We start from the raw sequence: 18076 nt of genomic DNA, 5'->3' as shown, positions 1-18076 counted from the left end.
GGCTCTCCTCTTACATATTGGATTATGAAAGCAGAGACACAGATCTGCAATCTAGAATCTAGAATCTAGAGTCAGAGCTGTTTCCTTAGCCACATGGTCTCCAGTGGCACTGTAGTAAGAGTGATTGTCTAGACAATGGGAAACATCCTGCCTTTCTACTAGGTTTCCTTTTATGCCAGGCAAGGAGAAGAGGGTGTAAGTAGCACTATATTTATATTACTGCCTCCTATGGGTAGAGGTCTAGATTCCATAGGTGGTCTTCATTGACAGCATTATGGCCTAGTTAGCCTTCTCTGACCCAACACCAGTGAGTGAGATGCTATATTATTTATTACCTCACTCTAGGGTGGAAATCCAGTTTAATCACTTTCTTTTGGTGGCAGGGCGAGACTGGGGGAGAAGATACAGTTTTTTTAGGATCGTTGGAGTGAAGTAGAGCAGTTATTGTCCCAAACTTTCTGTCTTAGGTTGCCCTTGTCCCTATCCTTTGGCTAGAGAGAACTAACTTTCCTTGGTTCCTCTGCACCCTCCCACACACACACTTGTTGACTCCTACAAAGTCTGGGATATTTGAGACAAAAGGAGAACTCATGGAACTTTAACTACTGTATTGTTCTTGGGTCTACCTTCTTTTCACCTTTCAGAATCTTATGTTTTTATATATAATGCCTAAGATTTTTTGTTTGACTTAGAAAAAATAGGAAAAAGTACATTCATAGCGTGTTCTTGGAAGCGAAAGTCTCTCATTTCTTTTTTAACTTGTGTTTTGGGAGAAGGAATTAGAGATTTACGTTTACCCCATAGCATACCCGTTAGACTTACTTGTGCAAAATCATGTAAATAAATACATGGGTTACTGAGAAAGTTTTGAGCAGTCTGTGTTATGGTTCATTATTTCTCTTGAAAGAAACAAAGTCAAGAGTGTTTTTCTGATTCACCTGTGCAAGTTTCAATTTGCTTGACTTATTGGTGTTGCTGGGTGGGGTTCATTTGTTTCTGTCTGTGTGGATTTCATGAGTCTTCATTTTTGTGTATCTGAAAACTTTCATCATGACCCACTTATTAAAAACAGTCATATGAAAGAAAAACTAGATTTGATAAAGCAAAGAACTAATTTGTTTAAAATGTTTAAAATAGCTCTCAAACGTAAATGGAATTTGTATGGAAGCATGACTGCAAATGAGGATTTTACAAAATATAAGATAATTTTTTATCGTAAATTCATGGTTTTAAAAGTTATCAGTGTTTGAGGAAATAAAATTACATATTTGATTCAGGAAGATATGAACCTATAAACAACCAATATATAAGAAAGAAATTGAAATGATTTTACAAAATTAACGTTAAAGTAGTCTCCACTATCTAATAAGTTTGAGGATTATTCTTACTTTTGAAGCAATTTTAGAATACTAAAATATGTGCAAACTATTTAGTTCATTTAATGAACCATATACACATTGTCATAATACCAAAATTTGACATAATTCCCCAAAATATGTATAGATATTTGATATTTCCAAGAAATTAGAGTAGATTAAAAAATTGAACACTATTTGCAAATGTCTTTGTCTTCTTCGCTTTCCTTTTTCTTTCGTTCCTTCTCCAAAGTCCCTGTTCTGTTTTTGCACATCAACGTCATGTTCTTTCTGTAATAACCACTCTAGCATCCCTACTCCCAAAATGCATACACAAGTACTTAAGACTAGATTTATTGGCCTGTGTGGACATCCTGAGCTAAAGCTACAATGTCTGGTAATGAGGACTGACTACAGTATTTGAGTCCAAATTCTTGAGAGGAACTCTTACTCAATCTACCGTTACTGTGGAGCAGAAAGGAGTCAGGTACGTAGTACAGACAGGGTTGCTGTGGTCTATTATTTGAGGGACCTAAAAACCTAGAACTTATGTATGTCAGAGATATTTCTCTCCATTTATTCAGCAAACAGGTATTGGGTACTAATCATTTTAAGTCTTAACGTGTATTCTAAGGAAAAAAATGAAAGCAGCAATCAAAGTAGTCATAAAATTTAGTTTCAGTCACAGGTCATCAACTTTGGAGGTTTAGTTAGTATACATTTGTTTATCAAAATTTTGTGTAATTTTAAATATGTTAATTTTTTAGGTTTAAATTTATGGTATAATGGCAAAAAATAGGCAGTCAACATGGACTAATTTTTAAGAGAATAGGTAAAGGAAACTGCTGGTGCAAGGAGATACTGCTTCAAAATATGCTGCTTTGGTAAAATAATTTAAAAGTTAAAAGTTTTATCTGGTTACTTTATAACTTAAAAAAATTAGATGATTGCTCTAGAATAGATTTAGGAGGTACTGTGCTGTCACTATTAGTAGATATAGGAAAGTAGAGTGTATAGTTTCACAAATGATATCTTTTACATTTTGTGAGTTTAGGAATCAAAACATTTAGGTAGCTTCATATTTTTATATTCTTGGCCAGTTTTACTCTGAAGTAAAAGTCCACTACCGTTGACTGTGCAGATGATTTTTTTTTAAACCAACACACATTTGTTATCTTATGCTTCAGTAGATTAAAAGTCTGACACAGGTTTCACTGGGCAAAATATAGGTGTTAGTAGAGCTATGTTCCTTTTAGAGGCTTTAGGGGAAAATGTGTTTCCTTGACTTTTCTAGCATTCTTTGACTTATGGTCTTCTTCCTTTTTGCTGTATAGAAGACTAATTTACTGTATTTTTTAGGGTGAAACTGGAAAGACATAGTACTTAAAATTTAATAAACTGTGTGTGATTAATTTTGTTAAGCTTAATGTAAATAATAACACTATAGATGCTATGCTTGATTTATATCATTGTTAACTATAAATATTTGTTCAGACCTGATGGCCAAAAGAAAAGAAGAGAATTTCTTCTCTCCTGAAAATGCCAAAAGACCAAGACAAGAAGAATTGGAGGATTTTGATAAAGATGGTGATGACGATGAATGTGCAGTTGCTTTCACTAATGGTACCTCTACTTTGGTGAGTGCAGAATTACAAAATAATACTTTTTGATTGACATGTTTCTCATGTCTGGTTTATATGACACATTCTGTGATAATTTAAAATTTAGAAAAAAACAATGTGGTTTTTTAAAAGTTGAGGTAAAATTAATTACCTATTCTGACTAATTTTGGAGCTTAGGATAATATTAGAATAGAGAAAATGATGAAACAAAGTATTGGGTCTTTGCAAAGATGAATGAAGTTGAAAGACCCCTAGTAAGGGGGCAGAGCAAGATTCCGGACCAGAAGGATTGCTCAGCTGAGCTCTCCTAGAATGACTGGGGAAAAAGAGAGAACCCAGCCACATCTGGCAAGAGGATCTTACCCAAAGTCATACCTCAGGTTGTACAGTGAGGAGGTGGTGAGCTGGATACAGCATATGATCTAGAGTGGTGGAAATCTGATTATGACCAGCTGGGATCGGACAGCTGCCCACATAGGTCCAGGATAGAGGAAGCCTTTCTGGAGTTTTTAGTTGTTGAGGGAAGCTGCGCATTGAGTGGAAAGCTTGGAAGAATGGGTGGACTCGAGCAGCATACAGCAACCAGATTTGAATGCTGGTTAGAGTGGACATGCCATAGGTTTGGTGGCTGACAAAGCAGCCATACTGAGGTCTCCACGGCCAGTGGGCTGCCGTTGTGGGAAGGTTGTAAGAAGGTCTTAGCAGGAGCCTAAGGTATGGCAGTCTTAATTCCACCTGCCAGGATCAGAACTCCAGTCTTAGGACAGCTGAGGGACTCCCACACCCAACGGGAACTGGACTCGGGGCACTATGAGACCTGCCCCTCAAGGATTCTTGTGATCCTAACTCTGCAGGGTCTGATTGCTGAGTTTGGAATAAGGACCATAAAGGTTGCTGACACTGCTCTCTGTCTCCTAAAAAAACCATAGCACCACCAGGGTCCCGGCGACACATTGCAGCATATTGTCATCAAGATCAAGGACTTCTGTTTTAAACAAAAGAAGCAGTGAGAAGTAAAAAGGAGAACAAGAAGGTGAACAGGAAGAAAACACATGAGGAGGAACTAACAGAAAAGTTCAGGCAACATGAAAAACCAAAACAGAATAGCTCCCACAAGGGACCATGAGGCAGCTACTGCAGAAGACTCCACCTATAAAGAATTAATGGACTGGACAGAAAGGGAATTTAAAATATGATTGATAACGACAATAAAAGGAATGGACGGGAAAATGTAAAGACAGAACCAAAAGTTGGGCAAGAGATATATAGAAAATAGAAAGGATATGGCGGAGCTTAAGGAAATGAAAGACACAATCAGGGAATGTAAAGATGCAGTAGAAAGTATCAAAAATAGGTTAGATCATGGAGAATAAAGAACCTCAGAGCTAGAGGTTAAAGTTTTCAAGTTAACCCTGGTAGTTAAAGAGGCAGAAAAGAAGAAAGAGAAAGAACAGGTGCTTAGAGAACTACGAGACTCCATGAAGCATTCAAATATGCAAATGCTTAAGATTCCTGAAGTGGAAGAAGATTGTCCCAAAGGAATGGAGACCATGATAAGGGAAAACTTCCCAAGTTTTCCTAAAGACCCTGACACACTCCTTTCAGAGGGATATTGAACCCTGTATCACCTCAACTCAAACAGAGCCTCTCCAAGACACATTGTAATGAACATGTCCAAAGTCAAGATGAAGGAAAAAGTCGTACAAGCAGCCAAACTCAAAGAAGGGTTTGCACCCATTTGGATGCCCTTTATTTCCTTCTCTATCAAACCTTCAAAGAAGAGTTTATACCCATATTGCAAAAAAATTGAGAAGAAAGGGATCTTCCTCTATAAAGCAGTACACTCTATGAAGCAAACATCACCATGATATCAAAAACCAAGAAAAGACCCAACTGAAAAGGAGAATTTCAGACCAAGTTCACTAATTAATATAGTGCAAAAATTCTCAATAAAATCCTAGGCAATAGATTATAGCTACATATTGAAATAATCATCCATCACAATCAAGTAGCTTTCATCCTAGGGATGCTTGGCTGGTTTAACATACCCAAGTCCATAAAGGTAATTCACCATATCAACAGAAGCAAAAACAAAGACCATGTGATCTTCTCAATAGATGTGGAAAAAGCATTCATTAAAATTCAGTATCCTTTTCTAATTAGAACTCTGAAGAAAATAGGCATAGGGGGCACATTTCTTAAACTGATCAAGGCTATCTACAACAAACCCACAGCTAATACAGTGAATGGAGTAAAACTGAATGTTTTTCTATTTAGAACTGGAACCAGACAAGGCTGTCCTCTATCACCACTACTATTTAACATAATGCTGGAAGTTCTAGCTAATACAGTCAGGCAAGAGAAGGAAATAAAGAGCATCCAAATGGGTGCAAAGGAAGTCAAACTCTCCTTTTTTGCTGATGATATGATCTTACACTTAGTTAACCCCAAAGACTCCACCCCAAGACTCCTGGAAGTGATCAAAAAATACAGTAATGTCTCAGGACATAAAATCAATGTCCACAAATTAGAAGCCTCTATATATGCCAGTAACAACCAAGATGAGAAGCTAATCAAGGATACAATTCCCTTCACAGTAGCTTCAAAGAAAATGAAATACCTAATAATAACAGAGGTAAAGGACCTCTATAAAGAAAACTACAAAACCCTAAGAAAAGAAATTGCAGAAGATATTAACAAATGGAAGAACACACCATGCTCGTGGCTGGGAAGAATCAATATTGTTAAAATGTCTACACTTCCCAAAGCAATCTACAGATTCAATGCAATCCCCATTACAATACCAAGATCATACTTTCTAGATTAGGAAAAAATAATTTTTTGTTTTGTATGGCACCAGAAAATACCCCATATAGCCAAGGCAATTCTTAGTAATAAAAACAAACCAGGCATGAGCCTACCAGACTTTAGGATGTACTACAAGGCCATAGTAATCAAAAGAGTATGGTATTGGCACAGAAATAGAAACAGACATTTGGAACTGAATAGAAAACTAGGAGTTGAAACTAATATCTCACAGCCATCTTTGATAAACCAAACAAGAACATACACTTGAGAGAGGGAAAAATCTCTCCTCAATAAATGATGCTGGGAGAACTGGATATCCACATGTAAAAGCCTGACACTGGACCCACACCTTTCTCTAATCACTAAAATCAATTCAAGATGGATAAAAGATCTAAATCAAAGGCATGAAAGAATAAAAATCCTCAAAGAAAGTGTGGGAAAACACTTGAAGTTATTGGCCTGGGCAAAGACTTTATGAAGAAGACTTCTGTAGTGATAGCAACAACAACAAAAATAAACAAATGGGACTTAATTATACTGAATAGCTTCTCTACAGCTGAGGAGACAACAACCAAAGGAAAGAGACAACCATCAGAATGGAAAAAGATATATGCATATTATGAATTGGATAAAAGCTTGATAACTAGGATTTACAGAGAACTCAAATTAACATTAAAGCCAATAATCTCTTATATCAATGGGCAAGAGAGATGAATAGAACCTTTCCTAAAGAAGAATGGCTAACAAATATATGAAAAAATGCTCATTGTCTAATTATCAGAGAAATATAAATTAAAACCATTCCACAATATCACCTAACCCCAGTGAGAATGGCCCACATCACAAAATCTCATAGCTGCCAATGCTGGCATGGATATGGAGAGAAGGGAGCACTTTTACAGTGCTGGTTGGTCTGCAAACTAGTACAACCTTTTTGGAAGGAAATACGGAGAATCCTCAAAGAACTCAAAAGAATAGATTTCCTATTTGATTCTGCAGTCCCATTACTGGGTATCTATGCAAAAGGAAAAAAACATCATTTCATCATAAGGACATTTCCACTAGACTGTTTATCACAGCTCAGTTTACAATTGCCAAACTGTGGAAACAACCTAAATGCCCACTAATCCAGGAATGGTTTAACAAGCTGTGGTGTATTTATACCATAGAATACTATTCAGCCACTAAAAAAGATGAGACTTTACATCTTTTGTATTAACCTGGATGGAGTTGAAACACATTCGTCTTAGTAGAACGTCACAAGAATAGAGAAGCAAGAATCTAATGTACTCAATTCTGATAGGAGGACAGTTGATGACCTAATACATGGTGGGAGGTAGAGGAATGGAGGAGCAGAGAGAGGGAAGGAAGTGGGGGGTACATGATACATGAAACACCTCTTGGAGGTGGGACACAACTATAAGAGGGACTTTACCTAATGAATGCAGTCAGTGTAACCTAGTTCTCTGTACCCTCAGTGAATCCTCCACAATTAAAAAAAAAAAAGAAAAAGAAAAACCCATCCCTAGTAATTCGTAAAAAGGAATCAAAGAAGACCTAAATAAATGGAGAGGCATACTTATTTGTGGATTAGAGCACTGAACACAGAAGTGATGTTGATTCTCCCCCAATGACAATTCTATCAAAATCCATTAAGATTTTTCTATGATACAGACAAATTTATTATAAATTTTGTTGGAAAAGGCAAAAGAACTGGAATAGCTAAAACCATTTTGAAAAAGAGAGAAGTGGGAAGAATCAGTCTTCCCAATTTCAAGACCTATATAGTAATCAACATTGTATCTTAGTTGTGAACTTATTTTTTTTGAGACAGTGTCTTACTTTGTTCTTCTGGGTAGATTGCTATGGTGTCATATCTCACAGCAACATCAAACTCTTGGGCTTAAGCCATCCTCTTGCCTCAGCCTCCTACGTAGCTGGAACTATAGGTGCCTGTCACAACGCCTGGTTATTTTAGAGATGGGATCTTGCTTTTGGTCAGGCTGATCTCAAACTCCTGAGATCAAACAGTACACCTACCTTGGCCTCCCAGATTGCTAGGATTACAGGCTTGAGCCACTGCACCCAGCCTTAGTTGTGATTTTATACTATTGTTACTCTTGTTCATATAGTACATATATACAAGGTGTTTCTTAACAACTGCGTGTGAATGTGTAGTTGTCTCAAAATGAAAATGTATTTAAAAATTCTTCAACCGTGATTTCCAGAACTCCTCATATAAGGAGGTAAATATTTTCTGCATTTTAATAAGGTGTAGTCCAGAAGAGGAGAGCTGGGGAATTTTAAAAGAAACCATGCAAATAGCTAGAGAGATGAAAAGTGGTCTTCAAAAAATGAAATTTATTCTGAGAAAATAAGCCGATTCATTCTGGTGTTTAGATAACTACAACATGCAGGTGAACCATTTATAAGCCATCTCTAATGTAATGAGGTCATATACTTACAGCATAGAAATTACTGTTTCTGTCTTACATATTTGGAAACTATATATCTTTTATACATTACCAAAAGTCACACAGCTATCATAGTTAAATGACAGATGCAGAAAGTCACAAAAAGAGCAGCTTTACCTTTTGGGATGTGTGTTCTGCTCTTTCACTGGAGATAGTGAATGTCACATAGTGAATTAGTGTTCAAACCATGGTTGGATAGTCGTCTTTCAGGGCTGTGCCAAATATAGTTCTATATTTTATAGAAAGTTCTGCTATAACAGTTGGGATAGCTGTTCTCATCCAGGGAGATTCTGCTTGTATGCCCTGGGGATGTTCAGCAATGTCCGGATCGTTTTTGGTTGTCACAAGTGGGTCAAATGTGTACTTGTACTAGCATCTAGTGGAGAGTGTCTGGGGATGTTGCTAAACATTCTACAATGCACTGAACAGATCCCCTACCAAGAAAAATTATCACACCCTAAATGCCAATGTTGTAAATATTAAGAAACCTTGTGATACGTTTATTAGCTTCTTTGAAGAGTCTGGGGGATGTGCTAGATTCAGAGAAAGTTTGTGTTTTGATGTTACCATTATTCACTTTCCATACCCTTTTTCATTGGTAATAACTGCTAGTCTTTCTCCTGCCAACATGCTTGGATGAGTATAATGAGTGAATTATATTGACTGTTTTCTTCCACTGTTTTTTATTAATAGACTGCAGCAGAAGTTGGAATAATAGAGAGTATTCAGCTAAAAAACTTCATGTGTCATTCGATGCTTGGACCCTTTAAATTTGGTTCTAATGTCAACTTCGTTGTTGGCAACAATGGAAGTAAGTCCTTTTACTCTCATTTGACTTCAAACAGACCTTTGAGATTAGAATACATTACTTTTTAGATGTAAGTGACTACTAGTCTTTGTATTTGATTTATACATTTATGACTTCTGATTATTAATATTTTCAGTATTTGCTTACAGTGTACACTTAAAGAAAATGCTGTATTAACTCTAGGTTTATTATTTAAGTGGTAAGGATAAAATTCCCTGTTTATGTTTTTAATCCATTCACCTTGGAATTCATAATATATAAGGGTAGACAGGCAGTTCTCATTTTGATTGAGGCAGCCTTGTATATCTTGGCTAAAAGTTGTAACTGAGCACAAATGAGGTGCCTTGGCAATCCAAGCAAGAAAGTAACTAATTGTCACTGTTATGGCTAATGAAAGCTTTAAAGAGGAGGTGGTTGGTATTTGTGCCAGTACTTGAATGAAAATTTTAGGTTCTTTAGGTCTCACTGGGGAAGAAGAAGCTGAGATGTTTCAGGCAAAGCTTGCTCATCAGTAAAGGTTTAAGGAGGAGAATAGGTATGTATGGGACGTGGAGAATTACCTTAGATGGTTTACTGTGTGGTACACGGTGGGGTGGGGCAGAAGCTAACTCTAGAGAGTCATGCTTAGGTGAAATTGTTAAGGATCTTTTATGTCATGATAAAGATGATAAAGAATTTGGAGTTTTATTTAAGTCAGTGGAGAGCCAATTAGTTTTTGAGTAAGGGAATGAAAGAAACCAGATACATTGTGGAGAGTGGGTTAAAGGGGGAAAATATGTGAGGCAGCAGGACCAATTAGGTAGCTCTGCGATAGGCCAGCCAAGCATGAGAGGCTGGTGGCTGGGCTGAGATGGACACAGGGAGAGGAGGCTTGCCAGAGTCTACCAGCTGGTGGCAGTGCTGGACTAGGAAGTGAGGTGTGTGTAGCTCTGTAGTTGGTTTTGTTTTCTGTTTCTCCTACTCCATCATTGATTGGGTCAAGAAGAAGGAGTTTTTAGGAGAGGATGGACAAAGGGATCAGTGCTTTGGAGGGGTCACATAGGAGAAGCAGCAAGCAAAGAAATATTAGGGAGTTCTGAAGTTAGGTCTTGTTTAAAACTTTTTGAAAAAATGATTTATTAATAAAACGTAATAGAATGGAAAATGATGCAGATAGTGGAGGCATTGCATTTGGTAATGAAGAAAAGGGAGTTAGAATAGGAATTTAAAGGCATTCAGGAACTACAGCAAGTTGATTGAGTGGTGTGTTTGGTTACTTTGGAGTATATAATGAAGATGATGGGCTAATAAGAGTTGATTGGATTGATTTATCTTGGAGTTCAAAAACGGTTACCATATTATGGGTAATTGTTAGAGATTTTGAAAGTTCAGCTTGTCATTTTATTACTGTTAGAATTTTAAAAAATATACTTTTCTAAGAGCTCTTCAAATAGAAATACTTTTCAAAAGTATAAAAATCTGTGTGTGACTTTGCTGGTTTTTTTCCTATTTAAATTCATTTATTCAGCCAGTATTCAAGTATGTATTATGTGCTGATATTAGGGATATAGCATTGAATGGAAGAAACAGCATTCCCATCCATGTGGAGCTTTTTTTTGAGGGATATTAAAAATAGTTTTTGGTATCTGGAAATTTATGGAAAAAGTAAATAGGAATTGTCATTAGATTAGAAGGTAATAAAAATCAGTATATATGTGTAAATAGAGTAGTAAGTTCATTTATTAGACTGATGGGCCCTGATGATACAATGAGAGTTTCAAGTTGGAAAGGTATGCAACAGTTTTTTCTGGTTCCTTGTTAGTGGCAAAAACCTAATTCCTGAAATGTCTATTTTCTTTTCTAATAGTGGGAACTAAATATTTCATGACACATGCAACATTTTTTTAAAGCTGTTAATTGAATTATAATATTTTAAGACAAGAGTAGCACTTTATTCAGTAACTTTTTGCATCAAATTATAGGAGTGAGCCTTTTCTGCCTTTAATGAATGTGATTTCTTCAATATCTGTTTCTCTAGGTGGGAAGAGTGCAGTACTGACAGCTCTCATAGTTGGTCTTGGTGGCAAAGCAATCACTACTAATAGAGGATCTTCTTTAAAAGGTTTTGTGAAAGATGGACAGAAGTAAGTGTTTGCTTTCTACCATCTGTTTTCACTTCTTTAGTAAGAAGCAGCTATTTTAGATTCCCAGTTCATGGAGACATGACTGGAAGTGAAGTACCTTTCAAAATCAGAGCAGAAGTAGCATATGCTTTCATTCCTTTCTTTGCTGCTTGCTGCCAGCATGGCCCACTGTGGACTGTTGTCCTCTCAAAACAGATAGCTGTGTAACTTACTGCTGTGTGCCTGGCCATCTAAACTCACGCTGTTGTTACCTTTCTGGAAGAAATGGCAGTAATAGAGTACTCTGTTTAGAAGAGTATTTAGAAACATCGCATATTCCTGACCCTTGACCCAAACCCAGCATCAGCAAGCTCATATTGATATGATGGGGGTGATCAAGATCAGTGACCAGCCAAGGTATCCCTGCACAAAATTACTGTTTTCAGAATTCCAAAATGTCTTCTGCTTTCTGGCTCTGTACCCCTTTGAAGACCATAATCACAAGTTTTTGTGGTCCCTCTGAACCCTTGATGAGTAGTCATATAAGTACCCTCTTTGGTTTTATGTTTATATTTCTTTTTGTCATAGATTGTCTTCACATAGCTATATATTGTCCACTTTGCATGGTCAAGGACTCATTGCCTTTTGTACACTAGCAGCTCTCTCTTTTAGGCTTTTTATTTTTCATACTGCCCCAGGTACCTCTGAAAGGGTCTTTGTTTTTCCTAACAACTGAATGTTCCACACTTCGTCATACGTCTGCCAGCAGTGGGCTGCTTCCACTGCTCATTCTATAATACACCCAATGCCCGGAACTTTTGAAACTCTCACTATTAACACTGATGTCTTTTTTCTAATGTAGACTTTGCTTTTGCTCAATGTTTTATCTATTTAACTTCTCCCTGTTTCATTACTAGAATATAGAAAAGGAATAGAATATGAATCAGGGCTGCAGGCTTCGTATGTTGTGCTCAAGAGCCTTAGGAATCTTAACTTTAAGCCAAGATTCCAAATTAACTCAAGAGAAGGAGAAAAGATACACTGAAATCATTTCCCATGCTCTGTGGCCTTGGAAAAGAACTATTTGATAAAAATTCTCTTGCAGAGTTTCTGTCTCCACTTATTAGGTCCCCAGCCCAGGAAGGTTTTCTTCCCATCCCCAAAGATTATGTCTCAAGTAATAAATTAGTTACTTTACCACGTGTAAGATAATGTTCTCAACTCTTATTTCAATTTATCATAATTAACTGTGTTTCCTTGTTGTCTAATCACTTAGTCTCCTTGGCCAGATAATACATGCATCTTTCAAATACAAGCTTCAGGAAGAAATTATTATTTATGTATCATTAAATGTTTTATGTATCAGCTAAATACTTTGGATTTTCTTGCATTTGAGAAGTACTAAAATGGAAGTAGAAACTTCTTTCTGAGGCTTATCCTCTGAAAACTGCTTTTTTTTTTGGAACCCATATCACTGACTTCTAAGGACAGGGCTGCCTGTAAAAGGGAACATTAATATGTTTTATAACAGAGTTAATAACAGCTTAAAAACTCTAACCTGAGCTGAATCTCCCCTTCACTAACGTTTTCTAAAAAAAGCTTAAAGCAGAGATTTTCCAGATCTATTACTATTCTGCTTATCATCCTTTCCTTTGTTTAAAACATTGGGTATTTATAAAATTTGCCTTGTTTTGTAGTCTCTGATTCTGTCATCACTTTTTTTGCAGAAACAGGTCATTGAGGTTTTTAGTTTTATTCTTTCTTTTTCCTATATCTAAAATCTATGCAGCTGTCCCACTTTAGGATGCCTGTCAGTCTGGCACAAGTTTGAGGTAGCGCTAAGGACTCTCCTTCCTCTTCCTCATCTCAGGCATTCCAGTCTCCATTTGGGACACCTGGGCTCTGGGCTTGCTTTCTTGGGATGTTTCAGCTCTCCTTAGAGATGCTTACCTAGCATGGTTAGGAGGCACCAGAGAAGTGTGCCTTGAGACACTTTGTATTAGGCTTAGCCCTCTGGTTATCCACCGGTCCTTTGCAATGACTTGGGGAGTGTGAATGAATCATCTCAGTGTATTTCTTCACATGAAAACCTCTCTTGGTGACCCGAGATCTCAGACCTCTTGCTATGTAGGTTCTCACTGGGTGTGTTCAGTTCACTGTGCCCGCTGTTGGCCTCCTGATACTAATCCTGGTGTGCTGGCCTTGGGTTTTTTGCAGTCGTCCTATTTTTGACACATCAGCTGTGTCACAGGGTTATAAAAGGACAAAACTCACACTCCTGTTTCATGTTCCTCATTTATTTAGTCAAAAATACAGAACCTGTTGCAGATGAGCTGGCTACCCAGAAGAGGAGAAGATGAATCATCTTTTTATGACTTGTTTTTTGGTCCCATCAGTGCATGCCAGTGTTTGTCAACCTTTTCTATTTCATGGGCACACTTGAACCTATAGTTAAAGTTCTGAGGCACGCTTAAATTATGTTGATCAAAAAAAAAGAGTGAAAGAAGGGAACCCTGCTTTGAACTTCTTTTGGAAATAATTTAATTAAAGATGTTTAAAATTTTTCGGGGCACAACTAAGATTCTCTCATGGCACACAGGTATGCCATGGCACACCGGTTGGAAATCACTGGTGTATGCTGCTGCCATTTACCTCTGTGTAGATAGATTCTTTCAGAGTTGAAAAAGGAACCACATTCTTACCGTGGCACCATGTGCTTATGTTGTCGTTCTGAAAGAGCTCTCACTGATAGTCTGTTTTTCCCCTTAAGGGACTGGTGAATTATAGACCTTGTGCACTATGGCTCGTGACCTGAATTCAGTGTCCCCAAAACTAGTGCAGTCCAGGAGACTTTTTTTCATAAATGTTGATTTTTAAAAAAATTATTTGTTAAATTCACATAGTAGCAGGATACCAGTAACTCCAAAATTCTCACTGTACTAAAAAAAGCTCTCTAATATAATAGAGAATAGCTAGGAATAAAGATAATAAAGTAGATGTTTGCCATTCAAGAGAGGTATTTGATGATTCAGAGAGCAAATATATGTAGTCATTTTTAGAATGTTTTCATGAGGTACTTTAATTCAACACTAAGTACTCATACTAATTAATGAAAAAAATATTTGTGTGCTTCATATTATAGGCTAGCTTTCCTTTCCCAGTTGTACTTTAGCTAGTGGTTCTCAACCACGACTGGTTATTAGAATTAACCTGAGAGGCTTTTTAAAAATTTCAATTAAGGCCATGTGCGGTGCCTCACACCTATAATGTTAGTGCTCTGGGAGGCCGAGGTGGGTAGATTGCCTGGCCTCACAGGTTTGAGACCAGCCTAAGCAAGAGCAAGACCCCATCTCTAAAAATAGCCAGGCATTGTGGCTGGCACCTGTAGTCCCAGCTACTCGGGAGGCTGAGGCAAAAGGATCACTTAAGCCCAAGAGTTTGAGGTTGCTGTGAGCTGTGATGCCACGGCACTCTACCAAGGGTGACAAAGTGAGACTCTGTCTTGAGAAAAAAAAAACAAAACTTAATTATAAATTATAATTATAAATGTAATTATAAATTTAAATTATAATTATAAATTTTCAGGAGCGTATCTGTTTTATTTAGGTAATTTTGTTAAAAAAAAAAAAGTCCACTCAAGGTGTTCTAGAAAAGGATATCACAAAGATAGAGGGAAGTATATCTTGGAAACTGCAGGGAGGAAGTTCCCCCGAGGGACTAGACTAAGACCTGCAGGACCGAGGATCATCTGTCTGGGAGCTTTATCAGCCTCTGTCTCTGGCTGTCTCTGTAGTTCTGCTGGTCTCTGGGCTCTGTCTGGGCTCTGTCTGTCTCTCTTTACTCTGTTCTGCATTTCTTCCTCTATACCACCTCCCAGCCCTCCTAACTTAATTGGTTGTACTGTTCAAGAGCTTACCTGTTCTATGCTCCTGCCTTCTCTCTGCAGACTTTGTATTTTCTCATCTGAGTACAATGCCTCAAATTGTTTTTTCTAGTTCCAGAGGCCTTATAACTTTGTGGCTGTAAGGAATCACCAAGCTTGACGTGCCATGTCTTAACTGGAATTTTTTTATAAACCTCTTATTTTGAAATAATTTGAAATTTACAGAAGTGTTGGAAAGATAGGCAGAGTTTCTTGTATATTACTCACCCAGTTTTCCTTAATGTAGATATTTTACATAGCTAAAGTGCATTTACCGAAGCTATGCAGTTAACATTGGTACAACATTAAGTAAACAAACCTTAAAATTTTTTACCAGTTGTTCTTAGTTTGAACTTTCAAAGAAGAGAACCTGATTGCTCAGTTAGTACAGGTTTCTATATGTAGCTTAATTCCAGGAAGCCAGGATGGGGACTGATATGATTGCTAAGCCTTTTCTTTCTGCTTGAGTATTTGCAAAGAAGGGAGGTGGGGAGCCAGAGCTGTACACACTTCATTGTGTCTACCATTATGCCAGTAGTTTATAGTGACATTAATCTGGAGTCTTTTTTCCTACATTTCCTGCAAATGGGAATAGTTTGGGAATATTTCTACAAATAAATAAAAACAAGTTCATTCTGCTGACAGTTTCATGTAATTATCAGATCAGTTTTAACCAGATGACTTTAGGATTTTGGTAATGTTCAGAAAAAGCAGAGAAAATATTGTCTGCATATCTATATATATACACATAAAATAATAAATATGTATTTATATCCTTCCTCAACATCTTTTTTATTTTTCTACCAAGTTTCAACAGACTCTTGGGCTCAAGTTGTCCTCCTGCCTCACCTTCCTAAATAGCTGGGACTACAGGTGCCCACCATAATGCCAGGCTAATTTTTCTGATTTTAGTGGAGATGGAGTCTCCCTTTTGCCCAGGCTGGTATCAAATTCCTGAGTTTAAGGCATCCTCTGCCTGACCTCCCAGCGTGCTAGCCACCTCACCTAGTCTTCCCTCTGTCTTAAAATAAGTATAACTATAAGTGTTTGAAACATCTTTACAACTTTAAAAACCGTAGCAGAGGTTATTAGGCAGATTTATGCTCTCAGCATTTGATATGTGTCTTTAACTGCATTACATATTTTAAAATGATTTTTTTATTAAATTATAGCTGCATTAAATTAATGCAATCATGGGGTACAATGTGCTGGTTTTATATACAATTTTATATACAAATATTTTCATCAAACTGGTTAACATAGCCTTCACAGCATTTTCCTCATTATTGTGTTAAGACATTTATATTCTATGCTTAGTTAATGCTGATAAAACTTTAAGCATTTTGAGGCTTTCATTTATATTTCTTGAAAATCAAAAGCCTTTATTTTTTATTGCCAAGTAATTTAAATTTGAAATTAAAGTAATTAAAAAATTAAAATTGCCTCCCTTAATTCTAATTGTCTTAGATGGTGTTGTTACTTTCCCATGATTCTTACTTCATCATTTTTAAAGACCTCCTGTCAGCCTGATGCTTTATTATGTAATTCACAGTAGTCAGGCAGCACAATGTTGATAACTTCTTTTTTATAGGAAAATATATAAGTTAACTACGTGACTTGAAAAAAACAAAACTTAATAGTTTTTATTAAGAGTAGAACAGCCAATTATTTTTTATTAAGCTTTACTTATTGTCAACTTTATTTTATATCAGGCATGATATTTTTAACATTATTCTATAGTAGACTCTAGCCAGACTATCAACTGCTGATGTAAAGCTAATTAAATAAATGAGCAAAATTATTTGATGATTCTGAAAATACTTGAAAATTCTGAAAACATGATATGGTAATTGCACCGTACCTTCATGTGACTTAGCTTAACCTCATTGTTTTAGCTCAGCAGATATCTTGATAACATTAAGGAACAGAGGAGATGATGCCTATAGAGCAAATGTATATGGTGACTCTATAATTGTGCAGCAACACATCAGCATGGATGGAAGTCGATCTTACAAACTAAAAAGTTCAACAGGTGTGTTACGATTTTCTTTTCATTTCTTAAATATTGGTAAATACTCAAAAAGGGGTGACTATGCTAGTACTCATTGAAAAGGCACTTCTTGTCTCTTAAGAAGTGTCTCTTGGCACTTCTTTCTTTTTCTTATAATTGTATGTGTGTGTGCGTGAGTGTGTTGTATATACGGGTATATGTATAGATACGTGAATATATGGTATACATACCGTGTTCCCCGAAACTAAGACACTGTCTTATATTTATTTTTTCTCAAGAAGACACATTAGGGCTTATTTTCAGGGGATGTCTTATTTTTATTAAGTATAATACAACAATCTACATTTATTCAAATACAGTTAAGTCATCTTCTTCTGGAACCTGACAGGGGGAGCCTACCTTGATGGCCTTGTTGGCTGGCACTAGTGATGCATGAACTCCTTTCCCCTAGCTGTTAGCACATGTGCAACAGGATGCCTATGACTGTGGTTACCACTCACGGCATCCGCACAAGTGAGAACAGCTGGGAGAAAGGATCTGTGGCAGATAAAAGGGATTCCAGTCTTTCTTACCACTCTGCACCGAAATGCATGGTATAGCCGCGCCCATTACTAGGTCTTATTATCGGAGTAGGGCTTATATTTAACAAATGCATAGAAATCCTGCTAGGGCTTATTTTTTGAGTAGGTCTTATTTTCGGGGAAACACGGTAGTTGTTTTAGCACAGGACCTTCCAGCAGCAAAACCATGATTAGCAGAATTTGGGTCAGTTTGAAACAACCTATGCCATTTTGTTCTGCCCCGCAGACCTTCTTTAATCCATATAGTTTCTATAAGGTGTGGGAGGAGATGTGTAGCAAAAGGTGGAAAATGATGACATAAAGAAAGAGGGAAGTAATTATTGAAAAGAAGAGCCTGGAACAGCCCCTCGTGCCTGTAATCCTAGTATGCTGGGAGGCTGAGGTGGAATGATT

General features: G+C 36.9%; 1 protein-coding gene across 4 annotated transcripts in view; it reads left to right on the top strand.

Annotated features, from left to right (window-relative positions):
- SMC6 (structural maintenance of chromosomes 6) overlaps window positions 1-18076 on the top strand; it is an 84100-nt gene that overhangs the window by 5610 nt on the left and 60414 nt on the right. For all 4 annotated transcript variants that reach the window (XM_023511861.1, XM_003787408.3, XM_023511860.1 and 1 more), the window contains exons 3-6: window positions 2850-2992; window positions 8953-9070; window positions 11085-11190; window positions 16987-17123. In XM_023511861.1, the coding sequence (XP_023367629.1) occupies window positions 2855-2992; window positions 8953-9070; window positions 11085-11190; window positions 16987-17123 (499 nt within the window). In that variant the 5' untranslated portion in view covers window positions 2850-2854. The remainder of the gene's footprint in view (window positions 1-2849; window positions 2993-8952; window positions 9071-11084; window positions 11191-16986; window positions 17124-18076) is intronic.

Source organism: Otolemur garnettii, unplaced genomic scaffold (genome assembly GCF_000181295.1).
Source record: "Otolemur garnettii isolate 467f Iridium unplaced genomic scaffold, OtoGar3 scaffold00022, whole genome shotgun sequence".
Lineage (NCBI taxonomy): Eukaryota > Metazoa > Chordata > Mammalia > Primates > Galagidae > Otolemur > Otolemur garnettii.
This window is presented reverse-complemented; position numbering and strand designations above follow the sequence as displayed.